The sequence below is a fragment of the Eleutherodactylus coqui genome, chromosome 3 (genome assembly GCF_035609145.1).
Source record: "Eleutherodactylus coqui strain aEleCoq1 chromosome 3, aEleCoq1.hap1, whole genome shotgun sequence".
NCBI lineage: Eukaryota > Metazoa > Chordata > Amphibia > Anura > Eleutherodactylidae > Eleutherodactylus > Eleutherodactylus coqui.
This window is the reverse complement of record NC_089839.1, coordinates 238,925,960-238,949,802: the sequence shown is the minus strand read 5'-3', so window position 1 is coordinate 238,949,802 and position 23,843 is coordinate 238,925,960. Positions and strand designations below refer to the sequence as shown.

The 23,843-nt window shown below is 43.7% G+C and overlaps 1 protein-coding gene across 5 annotated transcripts in view; it reads right to left on the bottom strand.

Moving 5' to 3' along the window:
• The window catches only part of LOC136621575 (coagulation factor XIII B chain-like), a 612,738-nt gene that overhangs the window by 568,619 nt on the left and 20,276 nt on the right, over positions 1-23,843 (bottom strand). For all 5 annotated transcript variants that reach the window (XM_066597142.1, XM_066597138.1, XM_066597143.1 and 2 more), the window contains exon 4: positions 9,101-9,283. In XM_066597142.1, the coding sequence (XP_066453239.1) occupies positions 9,101-9,283 (183 nt within the window). The remainder of the gene's footprint in view (positions 1-9,100; positions 9,284-23,843) is intronic.

Genomic DNA, 23,843 nt, shown 5'->3' with positions numbered 1-23,843 from the left:
ATTAGCCTTGCATAACCGAGTTGTGACCCCTTTACTTTTCCAATTTAGGAACTGTAACACCCTAATACACTTATAGTTGATATGGCCGGAGGTTAACTTTACAACTTTCCATAAACGGCTTTATCTCAGGTGAACAAGGATGCTATATAAGATAGGCAAGATACAGTAAGATTGATTTCATGATTTGCTGGTATTCAACCCTCTCTCTATTATTTAGCTGAAGACTGATTTACTAGACGATTTTCCCCACTAGTGAAGTTAGATGAACAGATTTAAGTTTGCTTTAACTGAAGGTATATTTGTGAAGTACAGAGACTAGTGACTATATGCTGATCCTGGCTTTGATTTCATCGGGTAGCTATAACTTACTGTTTGATGAAGATGCACCTCAGAAAGGCTTTTCTGGAACTCTGCTGTAGAATAGCAAGGGAGTAGATTGTACACTACCTTGGCTAGAAATAACTTGCTGAATACTCCTCCTCGCCAACTATGGAACTGCAACCTTCTCCTTACACTCTCCTGGCTGAATCTGCTAACTGCTCTGTGTCACTTCCTTTTATCATCTCTCTCTACTTGCCCACTTGCATACTTGAATGTTTGTTTCCTGCCCTTGGGGCTCTGCACCAGTGAGATTAAACCTGACTGTCAGCCATTGAGAGGCCAGCTGACAACAGTGATGAGCTCTTGCTTAAGTCAGTGAAATGTACTGACAGACACAGCATGTTACAATACGATAGCCACTATCCAAAAAGTACGATTAACGGCCTCCGTTGGGGCCAACTCCTACGCGTTAGGAGGATTGCCCACAATGAATATGTCGATGTTTGACTGCAATCCATGGCTGACAAATTTAGATCAAGGGGTTACCCTGAGACCCTTATTTCAACAGCGGTCACTGAGGTACATGCACTTGATCGTGACATACTTCTTCAACCTAGACCAGTGATGGGCAACCTTTTTGGCTGGCTGATTCAAAATTCGCCGAAAAACCGGGCATAACTCGGGTGGTGTGTCACTTCGAGAAAAAAAAAACAAATTTGTGATATTTATAGTGTAAATAGCAAAAATGTATACTTGTAACATATAACTGTAGTGAATAAACCAAAAACTAATTATTTTAACTTACCTGCTTAGTGACTTTTTTGTTCATCCGTCAGTCGGTTTCTTCTGTTGGTCTTGATATTATTTAACCGTCCAATACTAACTTTAACTTGTGTGGGATGCCATGAACTGAGATAAGTGAGGGGAAGGGGAATTCTTTAACTAACCTGCCTATTAGTGACTTTTTTGTTGCTGAATTTCATTGGCTAAATCTTCAATTGAAGGTTGGTATTTTGTACACTTCAAGCCCAAGCAAGCGCTACTAACTTCATCTGTCAGTCAGTTTCTTTTGTTGGTTTTGATATTATTTAACGCTGAGAGTAAGGTCTCACAAAAGTACGCAGAGGGAAAAATTGTGAGTAAAGCCATTGCCATATTTTTCAGGGTGCTAAAAGTGTCTTGTAATCGGTTCCAGGCACTCCAAATTTCCTGTTCGTAGTGGCACTCCTCTTGATTCTCCAAGAGGCACCTTTCCAGATTCTCAAGCTTTGACCTCAAGTCGACAAACACCTGAGCCCAGATGCTGTCTTGAAATTCTGCAAGTTGCATCTCCAAATCATCAATTTGCATCCATTGGAAACCATTTCATTCCAAACTACCGTAGACGACTACATCAGAATGCTTAATGATTTTCATGGTCTGTTCTAGGCTTCAAAATTGATTAAATCTATCACTGAACTGGTCAAGTAACGAGCCTAAAACATGCTGGTACTTTGTATGCAAGGGTTCCATTTCATTGGGTACAGCTGCTCTGGCCTTCTCAAAATACTTGGTTACTCGAGGAAAATACTTATAAGTTTTAGTTTCTACATCTCGCTTGAAAATTTTAAGTTAATTTCGAAAGCTTTTATGTATCCAAACATTACGTCAATACTTTTACCAAAACCTTGTAACTCTAAGTTCAGTTCATTAATATGAAGAGAGAGATCTGTAAGAAACATCAGGGTGTTGACCCACTTATCATCATTGAGCTGAGGAAAGTTTCCCAGATCCTTACCCCCAAGAAATACCTTAATTTCTTCAGAGCACTCCACGAAGCGCTCAAGAACTTTGCCTCGGCTCAGCCATCTTACATTATTGCACATCAGCAGTCCACTGTAGGTGGAATCAACCTCCAGTAAAAGCGCTGAAAATTCTCGCTTGTTAAGGGGGCGAGCAGCTATTAAATTAACTATTTTTGTAACAACTGACATTAAGTTGTTTAAGTTGGCGAATCCTGCCTTGGCACATAAAGCCTCCTGATGGATAATACAGTGAAAAGGCACAATCGGCTGTCCAATAGCTTCCGTAAACAATATGACAAATCAGACTTTTTTCCCCACCACATTTGGTGCCCCATCTGTCGTAACTGACACTACTTTAGAGATATCAATGCTTAGCTTACAGAATGTTTGTATAACAACCTTAAATATTTTGATTCCTAATGTACTTGTTGGCACTGATACTAACTTTATCAGCTCTTCTCTCATTGTGAGACCATCAGAATATTGACCAATAATGGCCAACTGAGCATGTGATGTGACATCAGTAGTTTCATCAAGAGAGATCGAAAAATAGTTACAATTACTTATGTCTCTCTTTAATTGATTTTGTACGTTTGTGTTCAGTCTCATTATTCGGTCTTTTATGATATTTCTCCTGAGTGGTAACTCAGAAATCCTCTTAATAATTGCATCTTTATTCTGCATATTGTGAAATAGAACTGGTGCACATCCTAGGAGAGTGTCTTTAATAAATTCTCCCTCACTGAGTGCTTTTCCATGCTGAGCTATGGAGTGAGCAATGGTCAGACTTGCAGACGTTAAATTTGTATAGCCTTTTACAAAAGATGGAATTAGATTGGCTCTTATGAAGGTGTAGCTGCCTGGAAATGTATTCCTTTCTTTCATCCTCACTTTTTTTCAAGAGCTGGGAATGATTAGTTTCAAAATGTCTATTTATATTCCATGTTCTGCTTACTACCATTTCAGTACATAGAACGCAAAATGATCTGCCATTTTGTTTCTATAATGCTATACATCTCGGTCCACATGTCTTGGTTTTTTTATTTTTTGGGTTCTCCATCAGGGCCGCAATGACAGAAAATAGATAGAATTACAGAAGATAGATCAAATTATACTGCTGGTAATGATGCTGGTGCTTGCCGCTATTTAAAATGGCCACCGCACAGGCCCTCCCCTCACTTATCTCAGTAATGGTGCGCTGGGTGCCTGCTGGTAATGGCGCTGGTAATGGTGCTGGTGCTTTTTAAAATGGCTGCTGCACAGGCCCTCCCCTCACTTATCTCAGTAATGGTGCGCTGGGTGCCTGCTGGTAATGGCGTTGGTGCTTTTTAAAATGGCTGCTGCACAGGCCCTCCCTGGTGATGCTGGTCACAGTGGATGCTACTGGTCACAGTGGTTGCTGCTGGACACGGTGGATGCTGCTGGTAAGATGGCCACCAGAGATGTCTTCCCCTGCACACTCCGCTGCTAGAAGGTCCGCCGGCCGGAAGTGAGGTCAGCGGCCTAACCGGAAGTCCTGGCACTATTTATTGGTATTTTTTCACGTAACCAGCAATAAATTGTTTACTATTATAGTGTCCGTTATTGGGACGATGTTATTTTTTACCTTATTTATATAAAGAACTTATATTTTTCAGATTTCAGTATTGAGCAACATTCTTCAGATGCTTTTATTAAACCATCTGTGTATGTCTATTAGTAATATTGGAGATGAGGAGCTTCACTTTGTATACAAATATGAGGTTTGCAGGCTAGACTGGGGGCCACACTATGTGTAGTATTGATTGCTGATACCTGCATGGACGCAGATGCAATGTGGGTGAGTAGATAAATTCCTCCCCGCACTTTGACGCCTGCGCGAAGGAGAGTACGGTGGCCATCTTAGGTGTGGCATGGACTAATGAGGATACTCTTTTATCGACCCCATATATTCTCGCTGACGTCGCTGAGTGCATTGGTCCCTCTGGCGTTCTGCCGCATGCGCGGTGAAGCATATGATGGCCATCTTAGTTGTGGCATTGCCCATTGATGCCGCTTAGATACCAGCCCCACATACCCTCATGAGACTTGTATGCGCTTGTGTCTGTGTATCCCCTGATGCGCTGTGATGACGTTGGATTAAGCCCGTGCAGATTTCTCTGGACACGCTGCTTACCAGATGGGAGAGATGGAGACATCGGCCGGGAGGACGTCATGCTCCCACTACACCTCAATTTCTTTAGGTGCAGTGCATTGTAGTTTATTTATGGGTGGGGTGTTTAAGTGGATTGGTTGCACTGTGTATATTTTATTGTATATAAGGTGGTATGTATTAGCAGTGTTTAGGCTTAATAAAGATGCACTGTCGAAACGTTGCCTTTTTAAACTACATGGAGCAATAAAGGAATTTGGATTTTAATCTACACCTTTGATGCTGCCGCCATCTCTTATTATTATTATGAGCTCTAGCTTAGAGCAGAAGGGGAGACACAGGGTCTCTTCCATAGACGGCACCTTCTGTATCCAGGGACAGCATACAGACACGTGAGACAGGACTGGTTTGCTGCTAGTGTTCTTGTATGTGCTGGGCCACTACAGTGCTTAATTTCAAACTTGTACAACACCGGGAAGTTACATTACATATGTGTGCATTTACTTTTGCAATAAGCATTGAATAATCAAGTTGTAATACCTTTACTTTTCCTATCTATGTATCTATGACTTGAAGAATGCCGGTGCCAAAATTAATGCTTGTATGACAGCGGGAAGTTACATTACATAGAGGTGCACTTACTTTTGCAATTACATGGTTTTACAAGTACAAGAACGCGTATCGGCGTAAAGCCTTGAGGTGAACAAGACTTTACGCCGATACGCGTTCTTGTACTTGTTAAACCATGTACCTGTGAAACCATGTACCTGACTATGCAAGCTTGATATGGAAATAAAGCAAAGGAAAAATTTTATCCATGTGTCCGGATCCCCACACCTTTTTTTGCTAATGAACAAGCCATAGGACCGGATGGCTCAACGGATCTAAGGTTGTTTTTCCTTTGGGCAGACAAACTACAAGCACCGCAAAGCTCTTCTATAGGTGAGATAATTTTTTCATTATTGCAAAAAGATACTTTTGCAATTAGCATTAAATAATCGTGTTGTGCCCCTTTACTTTTCTTATTTAGGGCCTAAGGAATGCTCGTGACAAATTTAACACTTGTATGACATCGGACAGTTACATTACATAGGGGTGCACTTACTTTTGCAATTAGCATTGAATAATCGAGTTGTGACCGCTTTACTTTTCCTATTTAGGACCTAAAGATTGCTCATACCAAATTTCATATTTGTAGCTCAACAGGAAGTTAGAGAATTAGATTAGGTACATTACATAGAGGTACCAATACTTTTGCAATTAGCATTGAAAAAATCAAGTTGTGACTCCTTTACTTTTCCTATTTCAGACCTCAAGAATGCTCCAGCCAAATTTCATGTTTGTACGGCACCTGGAAGTTAGAGAACTAGTGTTGAGTAAGTCAGTGAGTCAGTCAGTGAGTCACTGAGGGAATGAGTCAGTCAGTCAGGGCTTTCACCATATTATATAGATATGGACCATGCTGGTATAATCTGGGTATCTCCTGTATATCAAACTAATAACGACCACTTGTCCATTAGTATGTGTGTGGGTGCTTATCATGCTCCGCCCCTGATCACATAACGGTGACATTATCGGAGGTCTTACAGCATATATAAAACACAGTGTCTGACCAACAGAAGGAGAACAAAGACATGGCTCTTGGAAAGCGACAATGACAAAATGACCAAACAACTAAACCGTTTTTATCTCAGACACAACTTAGTGATCCTGACAGGAGACACCGACCTACTGCCACCACAGAGATCCGGCAGGCTGTAGGACCTGAAGGTGATGTCACTTCCACTGGACCAGTGCTGCTGTGGGAAGAGCCATTGTGGAGTTTGGTAGAAAGTACTGTATACTGGATAAGCACCAACCCAAAAAGCCACCTACAGAGCCGGACAGCAGCTACCAGGACCTATAATGACGTCACCATCATGTGATCACCTGTGTTGGTGGAGTCAGGGATCACATGACCAGGGGCTGAGCACTGTATCCAGGAGTCTGCTGTGCTGGTTGTCATCCCTGCTGGATGAGCTGAAGGGATCAGAATGTAGCATAGCTGTGTGTGGGATGTATGTGAATCAGGATGGATGTAGTAGAGCTGTGTGTGTGATGTGTGGGAATCAGGATGGATGTAGCAGAGCTGTGTGGGAATCAGGATATATGTAGTAGAGCTGTGTGTGCAATGTCTGGGCATCAGGATGGATGTAGTACAGCTGTGTGTGATGTCTGGGAATCAGGATGGATGTAGTATAGCTTTGTGTGATGTCTGGGAATCAGGATGGATGTAGCACAGATGTGTGTGTGATGTCTGGGAATCAGGATGGATGTAGGATGTAGCATGTAGCAGAGCATTGTGCCACCAGAAATACTGGTACTATGATTGCCCAATAATTATTAGGAATTATATATACACTACCGTTCAAAAGTTTGGGGTCACATTGAAATGTCCTTATTTTTGAACGAAAAGCACTGTACTTTTCAATGAAGATAACTTTAAACTAGTCCTAACTTTAAACAAATGCACTCTATACATTGCTAATGTGGTAAATGACTATTCTAGCTGCAAATGCCTGTTTTTTTGTGCAAAATCTACAAAGGTGAATAGAGGCCCATTTCCAGCAACTATCACTCCAGTGTTCTAATGGTACAATGTGTTTGCTCATTGGCTCAGAAGGCTAATTGATGATTAGAAAACCCTTGTGCAATCATGTTCACACATCTGAAAACAGTCTAGCTCGTTACAGAAGCTACAAAACTGACCTTCCTGTGAGCAGATTGAGTTTCTGGAGCATCACATTTGTGGGGTCAATTAAACGCTCAAAATGGCCAGAAAAAGAGAACTTTCATCTGAAAATCGACAGCCTATTCTTGTTCTTAGAAATGAAGGCTATTCCATGCGAGAAATTGCTAAGAAATTGAAGATTTCCTACAACGGTGTGTACTACTCCCTTCAGAGGACAGCACAAACAGGCTCTAACCAGAGTAGAAAAAGAAGTGGGAGGTCGCGTTGCACAACTAAGCAAGAAGATAAGCACATTAGAGTCTCTAGTTTGAGAAACAGACGCCTCACAGGTACCCAACTGGCATCTTCATTAAATAGTACCCGCAAAACACCAGTGTCAACATCTACAGTGAAGAGGCGGCTGCGGGATTTTGGGCTTCAGGGCAGAGTGGCAAAGAAAAAGCCATATCTGAGACTGGCCAATAAAAGAAAAAGATTAAGATGGGCAAAAGAACACAGACATTGGACAGAGGAAGACTGGAAAAAAGTGTTGTGGACGAATGAATCCAAGTTTGAGGTGTTTGGATCACAAAGAAGAACGTTTGTGAGACGCAGAACAAATGAAAAGATGCTGGAAGAATGCCTGACGCCATCTGTTAAGCATGGTGGAGGTAATGTGATGGTCTGGGGTTGCTTTGGTGCTGGTAAGGTGGGAGATTTGTACAGGGTAAAAGGGATTCTGAATAAGGAAGGCTATCACTCCATTTTGCAACGCCATGCCATACCCAGTGGACAGCGCTTGATTGGAACCAATTTCATCCTACAACAGGACAATGACCCTAAACACACCTCCAAATTGTGCAAGAACTATTTACAGCAGAAGCAGGCAGCTGGTATTCTATCGGTAATGGAGTGGCCAGCGCAGTCACCAGATCTGAACCCCATTGAGCTGTTGTGGGAGCAGCTTGACCGTATGGTACGCCAGAAGTGCCCATCCAACCAATCCAACTTGTGGGAGATGCTTCTAGAAGCGTGTGGTGCAATTTCTCAAGCTTACCTCAACAAATTAACAGCTAGAATGTCAAAGGTGTGCAATGCTGTAATTGCTGCAAAAGGAGGATTCTTTGACGAAAGCAAAGTTTGATGTAAAAACAATGTTATTTCAAATACAAATCATTATTTCTAACCTTGTCAATGTCTTGACTCTATTTTCTATTCATTTCACAACGCATGGTGGTGAATAAGTGTGACTTTTCATGGAAAACACAAAATTGTTTGGGTGACCCCAAACTTTTGAACGGTAGTGTATATACAGCTCGTATAACTTACTACGGAAGCAGCGCATGTTCACTACTCCCCTCTTACACTATCAGATGCCAATGAAATCACGAATCAGAAATTATGTGACCAGCAGTGCACTGATAGACTGTAGTTGTGATAAATCACAACTACAGTCTCTCAGTGGAAGGGAGGACTGAGCGCCGGAGGAGTCTGCAGCGACGAATTGGCTGAGGGCTGCCATGGGTAATGTCCCTCCCATAACTGAGCTTTACCCGGAGCCGTCCCACAGCGGTAAACAGCATTTGGCATGGTGCCCCTAGCCAAGAGACAGGTTGCAATTGCGACCCCTAGCTATATGTCAGCTATTCAGTAAGCAGCACATCACTTTACCAGTTCTGGAGTCGGTCAACAGTACACTTTGTGAAGTGTAAGTACATTCTAATCTGTTTTGTGTGCATGACTGGGGGCTAATAAAAGTTACTCATTTATAATTGAAAAACTCCTTTAAAGGCTTAAAAACATGGGTGCATCTGTTCCGGTTTGTGGCCGTGAAACTCACGGTCGCAAAACAGGACAAAACAAAACCATTCATTTCAATGTTTTTTTTTACTAGTGAGATTATCCTGCGATAATACTACGCATGAGAAAATTGCCCTATATTCCTCATATGTAATTTTTCTATGTGTGAGAAAGCTAGGGTAGGACCCATCTTCCCGCTTTTACTTTGTGCGCAATTGTGCAGAGTTTGAATATTAAAAGAGAAAAAAAATTGACAGGGCTATGCGTTACTGTCCTACGTAGCCACGAGTATAGTAGCACATGCCCCTATCTGTTAAAGCCCTAAAGTAAATATTTGGTTGAAGTTGTACTCACTTCTGCACACCGGTACATTCATCCATTGTGTGTTCTCACATTGTGCTTCTCCTCTCAAAGATCTTTCCAGGGAATAACCACGATTACAGGTATAAGTAACTTTTTCACCGGATGCATAACTGTCTTTAAGTTCTTCACTGAGAATGGAATTCCGAACAGCAGGGGGAGGTTCACAAGATGTTGCTAAGATAAAAAATAATAATCAGGAAAGTAGACACACACTCAGCCCCCATCACTAAATAACTATCACTCTAATGTGAAAGCACAGGAGCGATAGTCGTTGGGAAGACAATCAGGTATTTCAGCGCCCCAACAGTTTTCCCTTGTAAAAGTACCTTTACATTTTTCATTTAAGCATTTTTTCAAAAGTTATACAATATATTTCATGGTGCCATCAAAAAATACAACTGATCCCTCAAAAAAACAAGCCCTCACATGGCTACTTTGACAGAAAAATAAAAAAATGTTATAGTTCTTGAAAGGCTGGAATGGAAAAAAAAACTCTCCCAAGTGGCATTTCTGCAGGGCAGGTCTGCAACAAAACTAAAACATGCTTCAGGTCTTAAAAACACTTATTTTAGTTTACAGTATATATGAGGGCCGTACTGAAAGTAATGCAAACGTGATCATAACTTCTATATTAACTAATGTAGATCATTCAAATTGCACATGTAATTGGAGTAACTCTTCCTCTGTTCACATTAGCTCCTTTAGTAGTCTCCATTAACCCCTTGAGTGGCACGCCCGGAAATTTTCCAGGACGAGCTCCACTGCCCATAGTGATATAGCCCGGAAGATTTCTGGGCTATGTATCACTATGGGAGCTGCAGAGCACAATGCTACAAGCTGTGGCATTGTGCTCTGCCTGCACTTTCCCACAGAGAACAAAGCAAGGGCTTTGAAAAACCAGTAGAAGATATTGCCGATATGCCGGCATTCCCCTGCTTCTAAGTCTCCTGCTTTGTTTATAGGTTGCCATAGAGACCATCGGCTTGTCAGAAGCAAGCCGATGGTCTCTGTGGCAGGGAGAGCTAGTGCTTGGCTGTCAGAGGACAGCTAGGTACTAGCTCTTACAGCAGAGATCAGAGAAAACCTCCGATCTCTGCTGTGTTAACCCTTTACATGCTGCAGTCTATGTGACTGCAGCATTTAAAGGGCTGTCACTGCAGCATGTAAAGGGCTGTCACCATCGGACCCCCGGAATGTGATCAGGGGGTCCTGATGGGTCCCTGTGGAAATCCCCTAAAGGGACAAAAAAAAACAAAAGTAAAAAAATTATTTAAAAAAATAATAAAAACACTTGTCTCCCTTTACTTGGTAAAAAAGCCAAAAATAAAATCACACATGTGGTATGCATGCGTCGTAATGACCCAGAGAAGGAAGTTAATGCATTTTTTAACCCCTTAATGACATGGCCCCTTTTTTTCTTTTTTCCCCATTTCTTTTTTTCCTCCCCCCTGTTTAAAAAATCACAACTTGACCCGCAAAAAACAAGCCCTTATATGGCCATGTCAATGGAAAAATGAAAAAGTTATGGCTCTTGAGACGCAACTGCAAAATTAGTTGAAATTCAATGATTAGACCATTTTAAAAAACCTGCCCTGGTGGGTCTGACAGGGTGGTAGGAAACCCGCCACTCAAGGGGTTAAAAGTGATGCATTTGTGGGGGCGTGGCCTAGCCTGCAGAGCGGACGGTCGCACTGATTCAGGGCTCCTTAGCCAGAAGAGAAATACCTCATCTTTCTACCTTATCCTGGCTCTTCAAGACCCTCAGGGGACACGTCCGACCTTTCACTACCACTCCTGCAGGCAGTGCCTGCACATCGGGGCCTAACACTGAAGATAAGCCGCAGACTTGATATCCTGGCTGAGAGGAGGCACGCCGCTCGGAGGTGCGCTGCGCTCAGCCAACGCTGACAAGAAGCAGAGCAAAGCAGCGGTCCCGCGCTCTCAAGCGAGCAGAAGAACAGGTGGGCAAAGCAAGTAGTACTCACCAGCTCGGTGAGCACCCGGAGGAGACACCGTAGGAGGAGACGAATGGACGGGTGAGGGTGACAGCAGAGGGGGGGGGGGGGGGTTGGGCTGGAGAGAGAGAGTCAGCAAGAGGAGCTGAATACCCGGCCAGCTTCCAAACTGCCCCACATTAAGGCGAACGGCTAACATCGCCTTCACAAGTAATTTCTGCCTTCCCTCCATCTTCTTCTCTCCCCCCCCCCAGGGGTGATTTCCCACCAAAGCCTCACCACCATCTTATCCTCCTAGAGGGTAAACAGAGGAAGCACTGTAAAGGGGAACATATTAACCCTTGAACCTCCACAGCACACCCTCTCAAACCACTCAAGGTTATACAAGAGCCTGGCTCTTATTTTTTTGGAACTTACTAAGTGAGCTCTAAACTAAAACAATTTTTCTTTTTAATAAGACTCTCATATAGAAAGTCAAGCTCAATTTTTCTTACCGCCTTCGGGAAACAAATATTTCATAAACATGGCTGACTGAGAGGATACTGAGTGGAGGACGGAGCCGTGCCACCTAAGTCAGGGCAAATAATCTGAAACGCCAGTAAACAACATAAAGATATAAAGTGCAATACCTCTATCCATACTCAAAAGAGGTCAGAAATGGTGAAGGGAATGAGGGAACGCAGCAGCGACCCCCTTGACACTCCAAGGAGGCAAAAGAACCAGGCAGACATGCAAAAATTCCTAAAAAAAAAGAACTCACAGTCACCAGGCGCTATTCCTAAATCTCAATCAATACAACATGTGCCAGAGCAAATTCACCAAGACTTAGAGGATGACAGTGAAATAGAGGAGGAGGATGGTGAGTTGGGTGCTCAAATTTCTAAATCCTTTCTCCAGAAAGCTCTTCTCAAGGTCACTCAGCCTATAATGATGGAACTTGCAGACATAAAATCTGAACTCCAGCATATAGGGCACAGGGTCGAAGATTTAGAGGGCTCATGCTTGACGATTATTAAACATGCGAAAGCAACTTCCCAGGTGGTAGAAGTACACCGCTCTTATCTAGACCGTGCCCTTACCCTGATAGAGGACCAAGAAAATAGAAGCCGCAGAAGTAACATACGCATAAAAGGCCTGCCTGAGTCTTGGGCTTCAGAGTCACTTCGAAAAGTAGCAGGTGAAATTTTTGCTGACTTATTGGGAGAGGAGAGAGCTGCTCATATCCAGATTGAGCGAATCCATAGAGCAATCAGACCCAAACTAACAGATCCACCAAGAGATGTAATCTGTGGTTTGCTCTCGTTTATTGACACAAATGCGATACTAAACACTGCCAGATCATTAAACTCCTTAAAATATAATGACTCTCAGATTCAACTCTTCCAAGACATAGCGCCCTCCACGCTAGCAAAAAGACGGACCCTGAAACCACTACTGGAGGTACTGAGATCGAATGATATTCCATATTCATGGCTATTTCCTTTCGGTCTTGCGATCAACAAAGCTGGTCGCAGGATCGTCATCAGAACCCCAGAAGATCTGGAGATGGTGTGGCAACAACTGGATATCACACCTATAGATATTCCTTCGTGGATGCCTACGCAGTACGACCTGAATATCCCTCCCCTACCGGAGGGGGACTCCTGGAAGACGGTTCCGAGATTCAAATCTCCTAAAGGCAAGAGATATCAAACTAAACCCTCATCATAGACTTTGTAATCCATACAGGCTGACCTCTATGGGGGGACGGTGCCCGGGAGGTGGACTCTGGACTCGGGGGTGAGACTTTTTTCAGTACTGGGACCTGGGACTGGGGAGGAGTGCCTTATGTAGTTGGAGATATTCCAAATCGGTGGCGACTGAGCAAGCAGGACGGCATTTATGTTGGGACAATTCTAGCCATCTGTCTAGGCAGCGAATAGACTCATAAGAAAAGGCACTACCACAGTTGTGATATTTGAAGGTGGCAGGGTGGAGTAAGAGGCTCAAGACTTGGAATGCACTGCTGCTGAGACCACTTCGGGGGTTGGAGGGTGGGGTGTGGGGCATTGTAGGGCTTCCGGGGGCTGATCGGGGGTCGGCCCTCGGGGGTTCTCTGCCTGACGTGCCGCCCCATAAGACTTAGATATAAGGTCTCAAGTACTAAAATCCAAATATTACATACTGGATGTTGTTTGCATGTAACGCTTAGTGACTAACGTGATAATTGTAGGAACAGATAATGCAACCTTAAAGGAATTGATGTCCTCTTTCACGTAATGTCTCTTCTCCATGTCACCTTCTCATCTTCCTCCTCTGTTCTTGCTCCCCTCTGTTTATGTACTCCCCCCCCCTCCCCACTTCGCTTCCCCCTCCCCGTGGACGGAAACACGCAGAATCCTTCTCGGAGGAAGATTCTCATCCCCCTCGGGGGGAACCAGACCACGCCGGTAGGAGCGCCTGATCCTCCATGGTGGAAGCGAACACAACATGTAAGTAAATACCTGACACTTACAACAAAACACATTATAGGCCAGCCTACCTTTCAGATCAAAGTCAGAAAGAGCGTTAGCATAGCTCCCCTGTCTTGGGTGGCGCTATAGCGCTCGTTCTCCACAATTGTTCTCTGTTTTCTTCACAGTCACTCTTAGGTCACGCTAGTTGATATATTAGTCCCTCAGACTAGTGACCTGAACTGACTTCTCAGTTTACACAAATTTGTAGTTATCTATTGTTCAACATTAAGGTGCCTTTTGGGCACACTATACCCAAGCATCCCTCCCCTCTTTTCCTTAAACAACATGTCCCAACACCAAAGAAAAAAACACCGCCCCAAAAAGATAAAACAATTATCACTTCCTTTAACACGAAAGGTTTAAATTTACCAAACAAACGCCATCACGTGATATAGCTTATGAAAAAATCCAATACTAAAATTGCTTTTATACAAGAAACACATTTCAAAAGTGATAAAATCCCAAGGCTCCCAAAAAATTACTTTTCACAGTGGTTTCACAGTAGTAACCCCACCTCAGCAAAAAGAGGGGTGTCTATAGCCATCCACAGGGGACTCCCCTTCCTTTTTGAACAGCAATACTCAGACTCAGAGGGTCGTTTTATTTTTATCAGGGGCACAATAAATGGAATGCACTATACATTAGCTAACATATATACCCCCAATGTACAGCAAACAAAATGGCTAATCGACATGATCAACAAACTGAAATCCTTTGCTGTCGGACATATAATTCTAGGCGGTGACTTTAATGTCACATTAAATCCACTCTTAGACTCTTCAAGAGGAAGGTCACAGGTCTCGCAGAAAGCAATTAAGCGGATTCACTTGGCGTTACAGGATCTGAATCTAGTCGACACCTGGAGATACAATAATCCAACAAAAAAGGACTACACCTTTTATTCACACGTGCACGACTCGCAACAGAGACTAGACTATATCTTCATCCCAACAAAATTACTAAATGTAGTACAAAAAACACAAATTGATAGCATAACAACATCAGACCATGCCCCAGTATATACCGAATTAAATATCCTATTAAACAACCCAGGTGAGTGGCGATTAAATGAGACTTTATTAAGAGAAGAGCCTTCTAGACAGGAAGCGAGCAAAGGTCTGTCTGAATTTTTTGAAATAAATTCAAGAGACAACACAAACTTCCCTATCATATGGGAAACGCATAAAGCGTATATGAGAGGACTCTTCATTTCCATGGGTTCTAAACTCAAAAAACAAAAACAAAAAGAAATAGATGATATACTAAGCAAGATCAAATCCCTAGAACAGACGAAAAAATTGTCAGCGTTAGAAAATGTACAATCCGATCTAAACTCCCTTAGAAAACAACTCAAAGGACTACTAGGTAATAAATTTACCAGATCATATATGACATATAAACACAAGATTTATGCACATGGGGACAAGGGAGGCAAATTAATGTCCTCTCTGATAAAGAAGGCGAAGGAAAAAACCTCTATCAAGGAAATCAAGAAAGAAAATGGGGACAAAACAAACTCCACGCAAGATATAGCTGCAGCCTTTCAAGCTTACTATACTAAACTCTATAACCTTGATGAGGGAAAGTCACACTCAGCTTTAGAAAGCAAACATAAAGATATGAATAAGTTCTTGAAAGAATTAAATCTACCCACACTGAGCTCAGAGGAATCTGCTAAATTAATAACGCCCATTAACCAGGAGGAACTCATGGAGGTGATAAATAGCTTCCCCAGCGGAAAAAGTCCTGGACCTGACGGTCTCACAATAGCTTACTACAAGACACTACAACAGACGTTACTACCCTTTCTGTTACGCACCCTAAATGCGATGCTGGAAGGGGCGTCTTTTACTAAACAAACACAAGAAGCACACATTACCCTAATACACAAAGAAGGAAAAGATCCCGCTCAATGCAATAATTATAGACCAATCTCTCTGTTAAATCTTGATATTAAGATCTGGGCAAAACTACTCGCTCGTAGAATCAGCACAATTATACCCAAACTAATAATGGAGGAACAATCTGGCTTTGTAAAGGGCAGAGAGGGTAAAGACAATGCAGCAATTCTCCTCCATTCTATTTATTACGCAAAGAAAAAGAACATTCCTCTGGTTTTCTTAGGTATCGATGCTGAAAAAGCATTTGACAGAGTTGATTGGTCCTTCATGAGAGCTATCCTGTACAAATTCAACTTCCCTCCCCAACTAGTTGACGCGATCTTCTCCTTATATAAAAACCCACACGCCAGAATAAAAATAAATGACACCTTATCTAAACCGTTTCACATTTCAAATGGAACACGCCAAGGGTGCCCGCTTTCCCCCACATTGTTTATTCTAACGTTGGAAACCTTGCTGCATGCAGTCAGACAAAATCCTGAGATACAGGGGCTCAAAGAAGGTGAAGAACACATCCAAACGGCAGCTTTTGCAGATGATGTCCTTTTCCTGATCTCAAACCCTCAACAGGGCCTAACTAGTTTGAACCGGTTAGTTGACACCTACGGCAGCTTCTCCAACTTAAAAGTTAACAAAAACAAATCGGTGATCTTAAATATCACACTACCCCCGCATAGAGTAGCAGAGATAAAGGGTAGTACCCCATATGCATGGGCAGAGCAGTATATCGACTACCTAATCATTAAAATAACAAATAATCTCACAAAACTATTTGAATTTAACTTACTCCCTTTACTAACGGAAATAACATCTCTTCTATCCTCTTATAATATCCCTATTATTTCTTGGTTTGGCAGAAAGAAACTTATCAAAACCTATATATTACCCAAGATTCTCTATAAATTGCAAATGCTTCCAATCCATATACCAAAATCCTTTTTTTAAAAATTAAACTCACTGCTCTCAAGTTTCTTTTGGAAATACAAACGTCCCAAACTTGCATACTCCTTAATGATTAGAAGAAGACAGTGGGGAGGGGTAGGATTACCGGACACCGCAGAATACTACAATGCTATCAATTTAAACAGATGGCTTGAGCTGATGTTCCCAATAAACAACCAGAAATTGGGAAGACTAGCCCAGCTCGCGTATGGGTTAGATTTTCAAAAGGACATGTGGTTTCCAAACACGAGACTATACAGGTCTAAAGACTACAACATCTTGCTGCGTGGCATCTGCGAGACCTGGGACTCAACTCAAAAGTTGCTAGCACATACTCCCTCACCAAATACACCATTAACTCTACTCCCTTTCATTAACAAACATCAGGAGACCCGAACTCCGGAAAATTTATGGAACATTTTTGAAAAACACTCCATCCAGGACTTGCAGAAGATTATCCATAAGGATCCGATCTCCATAATTTACACACTGTCCCCGAAAAGAGACCTGCAAGACTTACATATTGCACATCTCTCGGCAGTAATCACTAACTTTAAAACAAAATTCCTAACGACGAGACCGATGTCAGATTTTGAAAAAGTAATGATTAACAAAAATAAATCTGCTAGGAAAATATCCGCCCTGACCAAGATTCTCACGGCACATTGTGCTTTCAGCAGACCGACCTACATTTCCTCCTGGGAAAAGGAATTAAACATAAAGATATCAGACACAGAAATTAAGACAATTTTTAAATCCTCATACGGGATCTCACCATGTGTACGTCTACAAGAGAACCATTACAAATTACTAACCAGATGGTATAAGAGTGGTTATACACATATAAGTTGGCAGAATCAGACAAATGTTGGAGGTGCCAAGAACAAACAGGTTAGTACCTACACATTTGGTGGAACTGCAATAAAATCAGACCCTTCTGGGAGGAAGTAGAGGGAGAAATGGAAAAGACCCTCAAAAGGAGAATTCAATTAACCCCCGACAAAATTATCCTCAATAGACCACAAGAGACCTTCAATCCAAACAAAGACAAACTTCTATCATTTATGATAGCGGCAGCCAAAGCCCAAATCCCCCTATGCTGGGGAAAAACAACCCCCCCATCTGTTGAGATGTGGAGAGACAAACGGAATCAAATTTACCAGTTTAAAAAACTGCTTAGCTGGTCAAACTTCTCCCACACTTCCTTCACGAAAATATGGGCCCCTTGGGAAAAGCATGTCCCACATATAACTGGTAAATGATAAATTAATTAAAAACAAAATATAAACAAAACCACGGCATACTTTTCAGCTTTTTCAAAATCAAAGGCATTAACCCTTTCCAATCCACTGTCTGACCTCTAAAGACATAATGATTTAAGGCTGTACAGCTCTGATTTTGGAAGACGTCCGTCGGGGTTCTCTTACTGTATATTGCCAGCCTCTCTGCTGCTGGAGCCTATCGAACGTGTCACCTCATGCAGTACTGGCTTTAGCCAGCATATAGCGCTGTTGTATAACGGCAGACAAAGAGTAAGCCCCCTAGGAAAACCAGGCTACAAATTGGATTGGAAAGGGTTAAACAAATAGGTGATCAAATAGATCCTCTTTAAGGAAGTTTATTTAGGACGATATAGTACGTGAAACAACTTGTGTGAAGGAAAGCTCTGTAGGTGTTTCCTTGAACCCCTCCCCCCTCTGCCTCGGCCCTCCTCTTCTTCTCCCCCGTCCCATGTACCCCCTACCCTCCTTTTAACCACCCCATACACTTTATTGCGTATTAACGTAGTTGATGTTGAAGGTGATATCTGGCACGGAGCCAGTCAGGCATCCTTGCTTTCAATCAGCTCAATATACAAGGAGCGGGGGAGGGGTTGCGGCGGGAGGCCAAACCAGATGTTACAAATTGTTAATAAAATATTTTCTGAACTAACAATGAGACAGCATAGGTTCTGGATGACTAAGAAACCATAACTCACTGTCTCACACCGTTTAAACAAAAAAAAAAAAAGAGGTTAAACAAAACAAAAAAAAAGAGGTTATAAATGTTTTGTTGATATTGTACAAAAACCTCAAAATCTGTAACTAAATGTCTGTAATATCAAAAATCTTAAACAAAAAGTGATTTAATAAAAAAAAAAGTGTTGCATTTGTGCCACGTACCGCTCGCTGTTGATGGTACGGCTTTGTTCCACAAAATCAAAAAGAAAAAAGAAACAAACAGTCACTATGATTTTCTGTGTTGATCGTTGGCTCTTTAACTTCTTAGGCCTTCAATAAGAGGTTTGCCGCCATTGCATGGACTAATCCTTTGTTTCTGATCATAAAGATACGCCTGTTACCATATTGGAAAAAAACGTGGCTTCGAACGCTTCAAGCAGATCAGAGCAGACTTCCACCCTTCAAATGCATTATTCACCAGCAAAGAAGAAAAAGATTCTGAAACACTTGTTGGAACAACTTGGGGTATATTTGCCTGCAGATCGCCCACCTTTCAGCTTGGAATGGCCACCATACGCACAGTAACTGCTCAGGAAATGTGGATTTCTTTATCTGGTGCCTGCCAGTGTTTATTCATCATCACAGCAATCACAAAATACAGTTCATACACACCCCACCTGTGTGTGTGTCAAGGTTGTCGTCCCTGTCTGACTCAAGGCCTGACTGTCCCACCTGAGGTATGAGTCAAGGGTAGGTTTGCCACCTTTGTTACGAAAAAATACCGGCCATGGTAAAAAAAAGGGACGTGTCTGGGGGCGTGGCTTGGGTGTGGCTTATCACTGCATTTTATCCCTCCTTTATCTCCTGGATCCAGTCCAGCGTTTGTGCACATGTGCAGGATCCCGTCCAGCGTGTTCTCGCGAGTAGATGACGTTTAGTGTGATACACACATCATTTACTCGCGTGAACACGCTACAGATGCTCGCATCGCATACAATCTACACATATATAATTATATACATGAGATACCCAGGTTACCCCAGCATGGTCCATATCACTATATACAGGAGATATACCTCCCTTGTATATAATTATACTGATGTAAGGTAGATATGTCCTGTATGTAATTATATGTACAGCTGGTATAACGTATACAACCTAAACATACAAGATAGCATGAAGTAGATGGTGCATACCTCGTACCGTATATACTGCTCCTCCGCTCTCCTCCTCCTCGGGTCCCAACACTGTCACTGAGCACTGACCGGACATCCACCCTGACCCCCACACATCACATACACAACTCCGCTACATCCATCCTGACCCCCACACATCGCACACACACAACTCCACTACATCCATCTTGATCCATAGACATCACACACACAGCTCTGCTACATCCATCCTGATCCCCAGACATCACACACACAGCTCCGCTACATCCATCCTGATCCCCATATATCACACCCACAGCTCCGCTACATCCATCCTGATCCCCAGACATCACACACACAGCTCCACTACATCCATCCTGACCCACACACACATCACACACAGCTCCACTACATCTATCCTGACCCCCACACACATCACACACACAACTCTACTCACTCAATCCATCCATCCAGAACCCCACAGCTCCAACAAACACAGCTCCACTGCATCCATCTTGAAACTGACACACACTGACACACACACACAGCTGCAGAGTCCTACATTTACTTAGCCCTCATGGTCATGTGATCCCTGACTCCTCCCACACAGGGTATCACTTGATATGACATCATCGGAGGCCCTGGAAGCTGTCAGCTCTGCAGGTCTGTGTTTCCCCTGCCGGAGGAGAGTTAACCGGTTCTAGGGGGCAGTGCAGGCTCTGAAAATACCGGCCTGTAATAGGGCCGGTAAAAAAAAAATGACGGCACCGGCCTGACAGAAAAAATACCGGCTGAGTGGCAACCCTAGTCAAGGGTGATCGTCCCTGTCGGACTTGGGCCTTACTAGACCACCAGCCTGCAGCACCTCATCTCTGCTGCGCTGTCACTTCTCTCCCTAATTCTGGCAGGAACTCGCTTTTATACATCTCAGTTGTAACTAATTTCTGCTACACCTAGGGTGTTAACCCTTTATTTTTTTTTTTTCATTATGAAAATGCCTGTTCAGCACCCTGTGTGGGCCATTCTGATATTGCCCTACTCCACTGTATAGAGTCACTCCAACTACATGTGCAATTTAAGCAATCTACATCAGTTAATAAAGAAGTTATGATCACTTTTCCAATACTTTCGGTGCAACCCTCATTCAATAAATTCAGAAAGCTGCAGTCTGGTTGCTTTTATTAGGGCTGTAGAATTGCTATTAGAAATCCGCTTCACCTGGCCACATCATTTGTGAAAATACAGCATATAAGAACAATAGAACTGCAGTACAACACAATTTCAACATGTTCCTTTAGAGACACCGCATCACAAAATGAATACTTCCAGGGCACAACCTTACCTTAACATACTATTGTGTAATCATTAGAAAACCTCCATGCAGCTTCTTATTCGACTTTAGTTTATAGGTGATGAAGGATTTACTTCTCTTAAGGCCCTTTTACACGAGCCGACAGTTGTTTGGACGACTGCATGAGTGCTGACTAGAGATGAGCGAGCACCAAAATGCTCGGGTGCTCGTTACTCGAGACAAAATTTTTGTGATGCTCGAGGGTTCGTTTCGAGTAACGAACCCCATTGAAGTCAATAGGCGACTCGAGCATTTTTGTGTATCGCCGATGCTCGCCAAGGTTTTCATATGTGAAAATCTGGGCAATTCAAGAAAGTGATGGGAATGACACAGCAACGGATAGGGCAGGCAAGGGGCTACATGTTGGGTTGCATCTCAAGTTCCCAGGTCCCACTATTAAGCCACAATAGCGGCAAGAGTGGCCCCCCCCCCCTCCCAACAATTTTTACTTCTGAAAAACCCTCATTAGCAAGGCATACCTTAGCTAAGCACCACACTACCTCCAACAAAGCACAATCACTGCCTGCATGACACTCCGCTGCCACTTCTCCTGGGTTACATGCTGCCCAACCCCCCAACACCAAAGTGTCCCTGCGCAGCCTTCAGCTGCCCTCATGCCACACGCTGGCCTCATAGCCACACCACCCTCATGTCTATTTATAAGTGCGTCTGCCATGAGAAGGAACCGCAGGCACACACTGCAGAGGGTTGGCACAGCCAGGCAGCGACCCTCTTTAAAAGGGGCGGGGCGATAGCCCATAATGCTATACAGAAGCAATGAGAAATCCAATCCTGTGCCACCTCCATCAGGAGCTGCACACGTGGGCATAGCAATGGGGAACCCATGTGCCACACACTATTCATTCTGTCAAGGTGTCTGCATGCCCCAGTCAGACCGGGGTTTTTTTATAAATAGTCACAGGCAGGTACAACTCCGCAATGGGAATTCCGTGTGCACCCACAGCATGGATGGCTCCCTGGAACCCACCAGCTGTACATAAATAAATCCTATTGCATCACAGTTGAGGTAACGTCAGGTTTAATGCAGGTGGGCTTCGGCCCACACTGCATGCCCCAGTCAGACTGGGGTTCTTTAGAAGTGGACACATGGAGTTACAACTCCGTGTGGACCGACAGCATGGGTGGCTCCAGGAAGCCACCGGCGGTACATAAATATATCCCATTGCATTGCCCATCACAGCTGATGTAACGTCCAATTAAATGCAGGTGGGCTTCGGCCCACACTGCATGCCCCAGTCTGACCGGGGTTTTTAATACATAGACACTGGCAGGTACAAATCCCTAATGTGAAGTCCCTGTGGACCCACAGCATGGGTAACTCCCTGGAACCCACCGGCGGTACATAAATAAATCCCATTGCATTGCCCATCACAGCTGAGGTAACGTCAGGTTTAATGCAGGTGGGCTTCGGCCCACACTGCATTCCCCAGTCAGACTGGGGTTCTTTAGAAGTGTACACATGCAGTTACAACTCCGTGTGGACCGACAGCATGGGTGGGTCCCAGGAAGCCACCGGCGGTACATAAATATATTCCATTGCAGTGCCCAGCACAGCTGAGGTAACGTCAGGTTTAATGCAGGTGGGCTTCGGCCCACACTGCATGCCCCAGTTAGACTGGGGTTCTTTAGAAGTGGACACATGGAGTTACAACTCCATGTGGACCGACAGCATGGGTGGCTCCCTGGAACCCACCGGCGGTACATAAATATATCCCATTGCAGTGCCCAGCACAGCTGAGGTAATGTCAGCTTTAATGCAGGTGGGCTAAAAATTACTAGGATTACAATGTAGGCGAGGGCCCAAAAAAGTTGGTGTACCAACAGTACAAATGTACTTCAGAAAAATTGCCCATGCCCAACCAAGAGGGCAGGTGAAACCCATTAATCGCTTTGGTTAATGTGGCTTAATTTGTAACTAGGCCTGGAGGCAGCCCAGTGAAAAATAAAGATTGGTTCAGGTGCAAGTTTCAACGCTTTATTGAATTGAGAATTGAAACGTATAAACATTGTTTACAAAAGTTATATGACTGAGCCTTGTGGGCCTCAGAAAAATTGCCCGTTCGGCGTGATTACGTGACGTTTCAGGAGGAGGAGCAGGAGGAGGAGGATGAATATAATACACAGATTTATGAAGCTAAAAGGTCCCCGTTTTTTATGGTGATAGAGAACGATGCTTCCATCCGCGGGTGCAGCCTACGTTTTGCTTAGGTATCGCTGCTGTCCGCTGGTGGAGAAGAGAAGTCTGGGGAAATCCAGGCTTTGTTCATCTTTCTGATTGTAAGCCTGTCGGCACTGTCGGTTGACAGGCGGGTACGCTTATCCGTGATGATTCCCCCAGCCGCACTAAACACCCTCTCTGACAAGACGCCAGCCGCAGGACAAGCAAGCACCTCCAGGGCATACAGCGCGGGTTCAGGCCACGTGTCCAGCTTCGACACCCAGTAGTTGTAGGGGGCAGAGGTGTCACGGAGGACGGTCGTGCGATCGGCTACGTACTCCCTCACCATCCTTTTACAGTGCTTCCGCCGACTCAGCCTTTACTGGGGAGCGGTGACACAGTCTTGCTGGGGAGCCATAAAGCTGTCAAAGGCCTTGGATAGTGTTCCCCTGCCTGTGCTGTACATGCTGCCTGATCTCCGCGCCTCCCCTTCTACCTGGCCCTCGGAACTGCGCCTTCTGCCACTAGCGCTGTATAGCAACACTCTTGAACCCCTTTGCTCTTCGGGTATGAGAGTGGAAAGGTTCTCCTTATACCGTGGGTCGAGCAGTGTGTACACCCAGTAATCCGTAGTGGCCAGAATGCGTGTAACGCGAGGGTCACGAGAAAGGCATCCTAACATGAAGTCAGCCATGTGTGCCAGGGTACGTGTACGCAACACATGGCTGTCCTCACTCGGAAGATCACTTTCAGGATCCTCCTCCTCCTCCTCAGGCCATACACGCTGAAAGGATGACAGGCAAGCAGCATGGATACC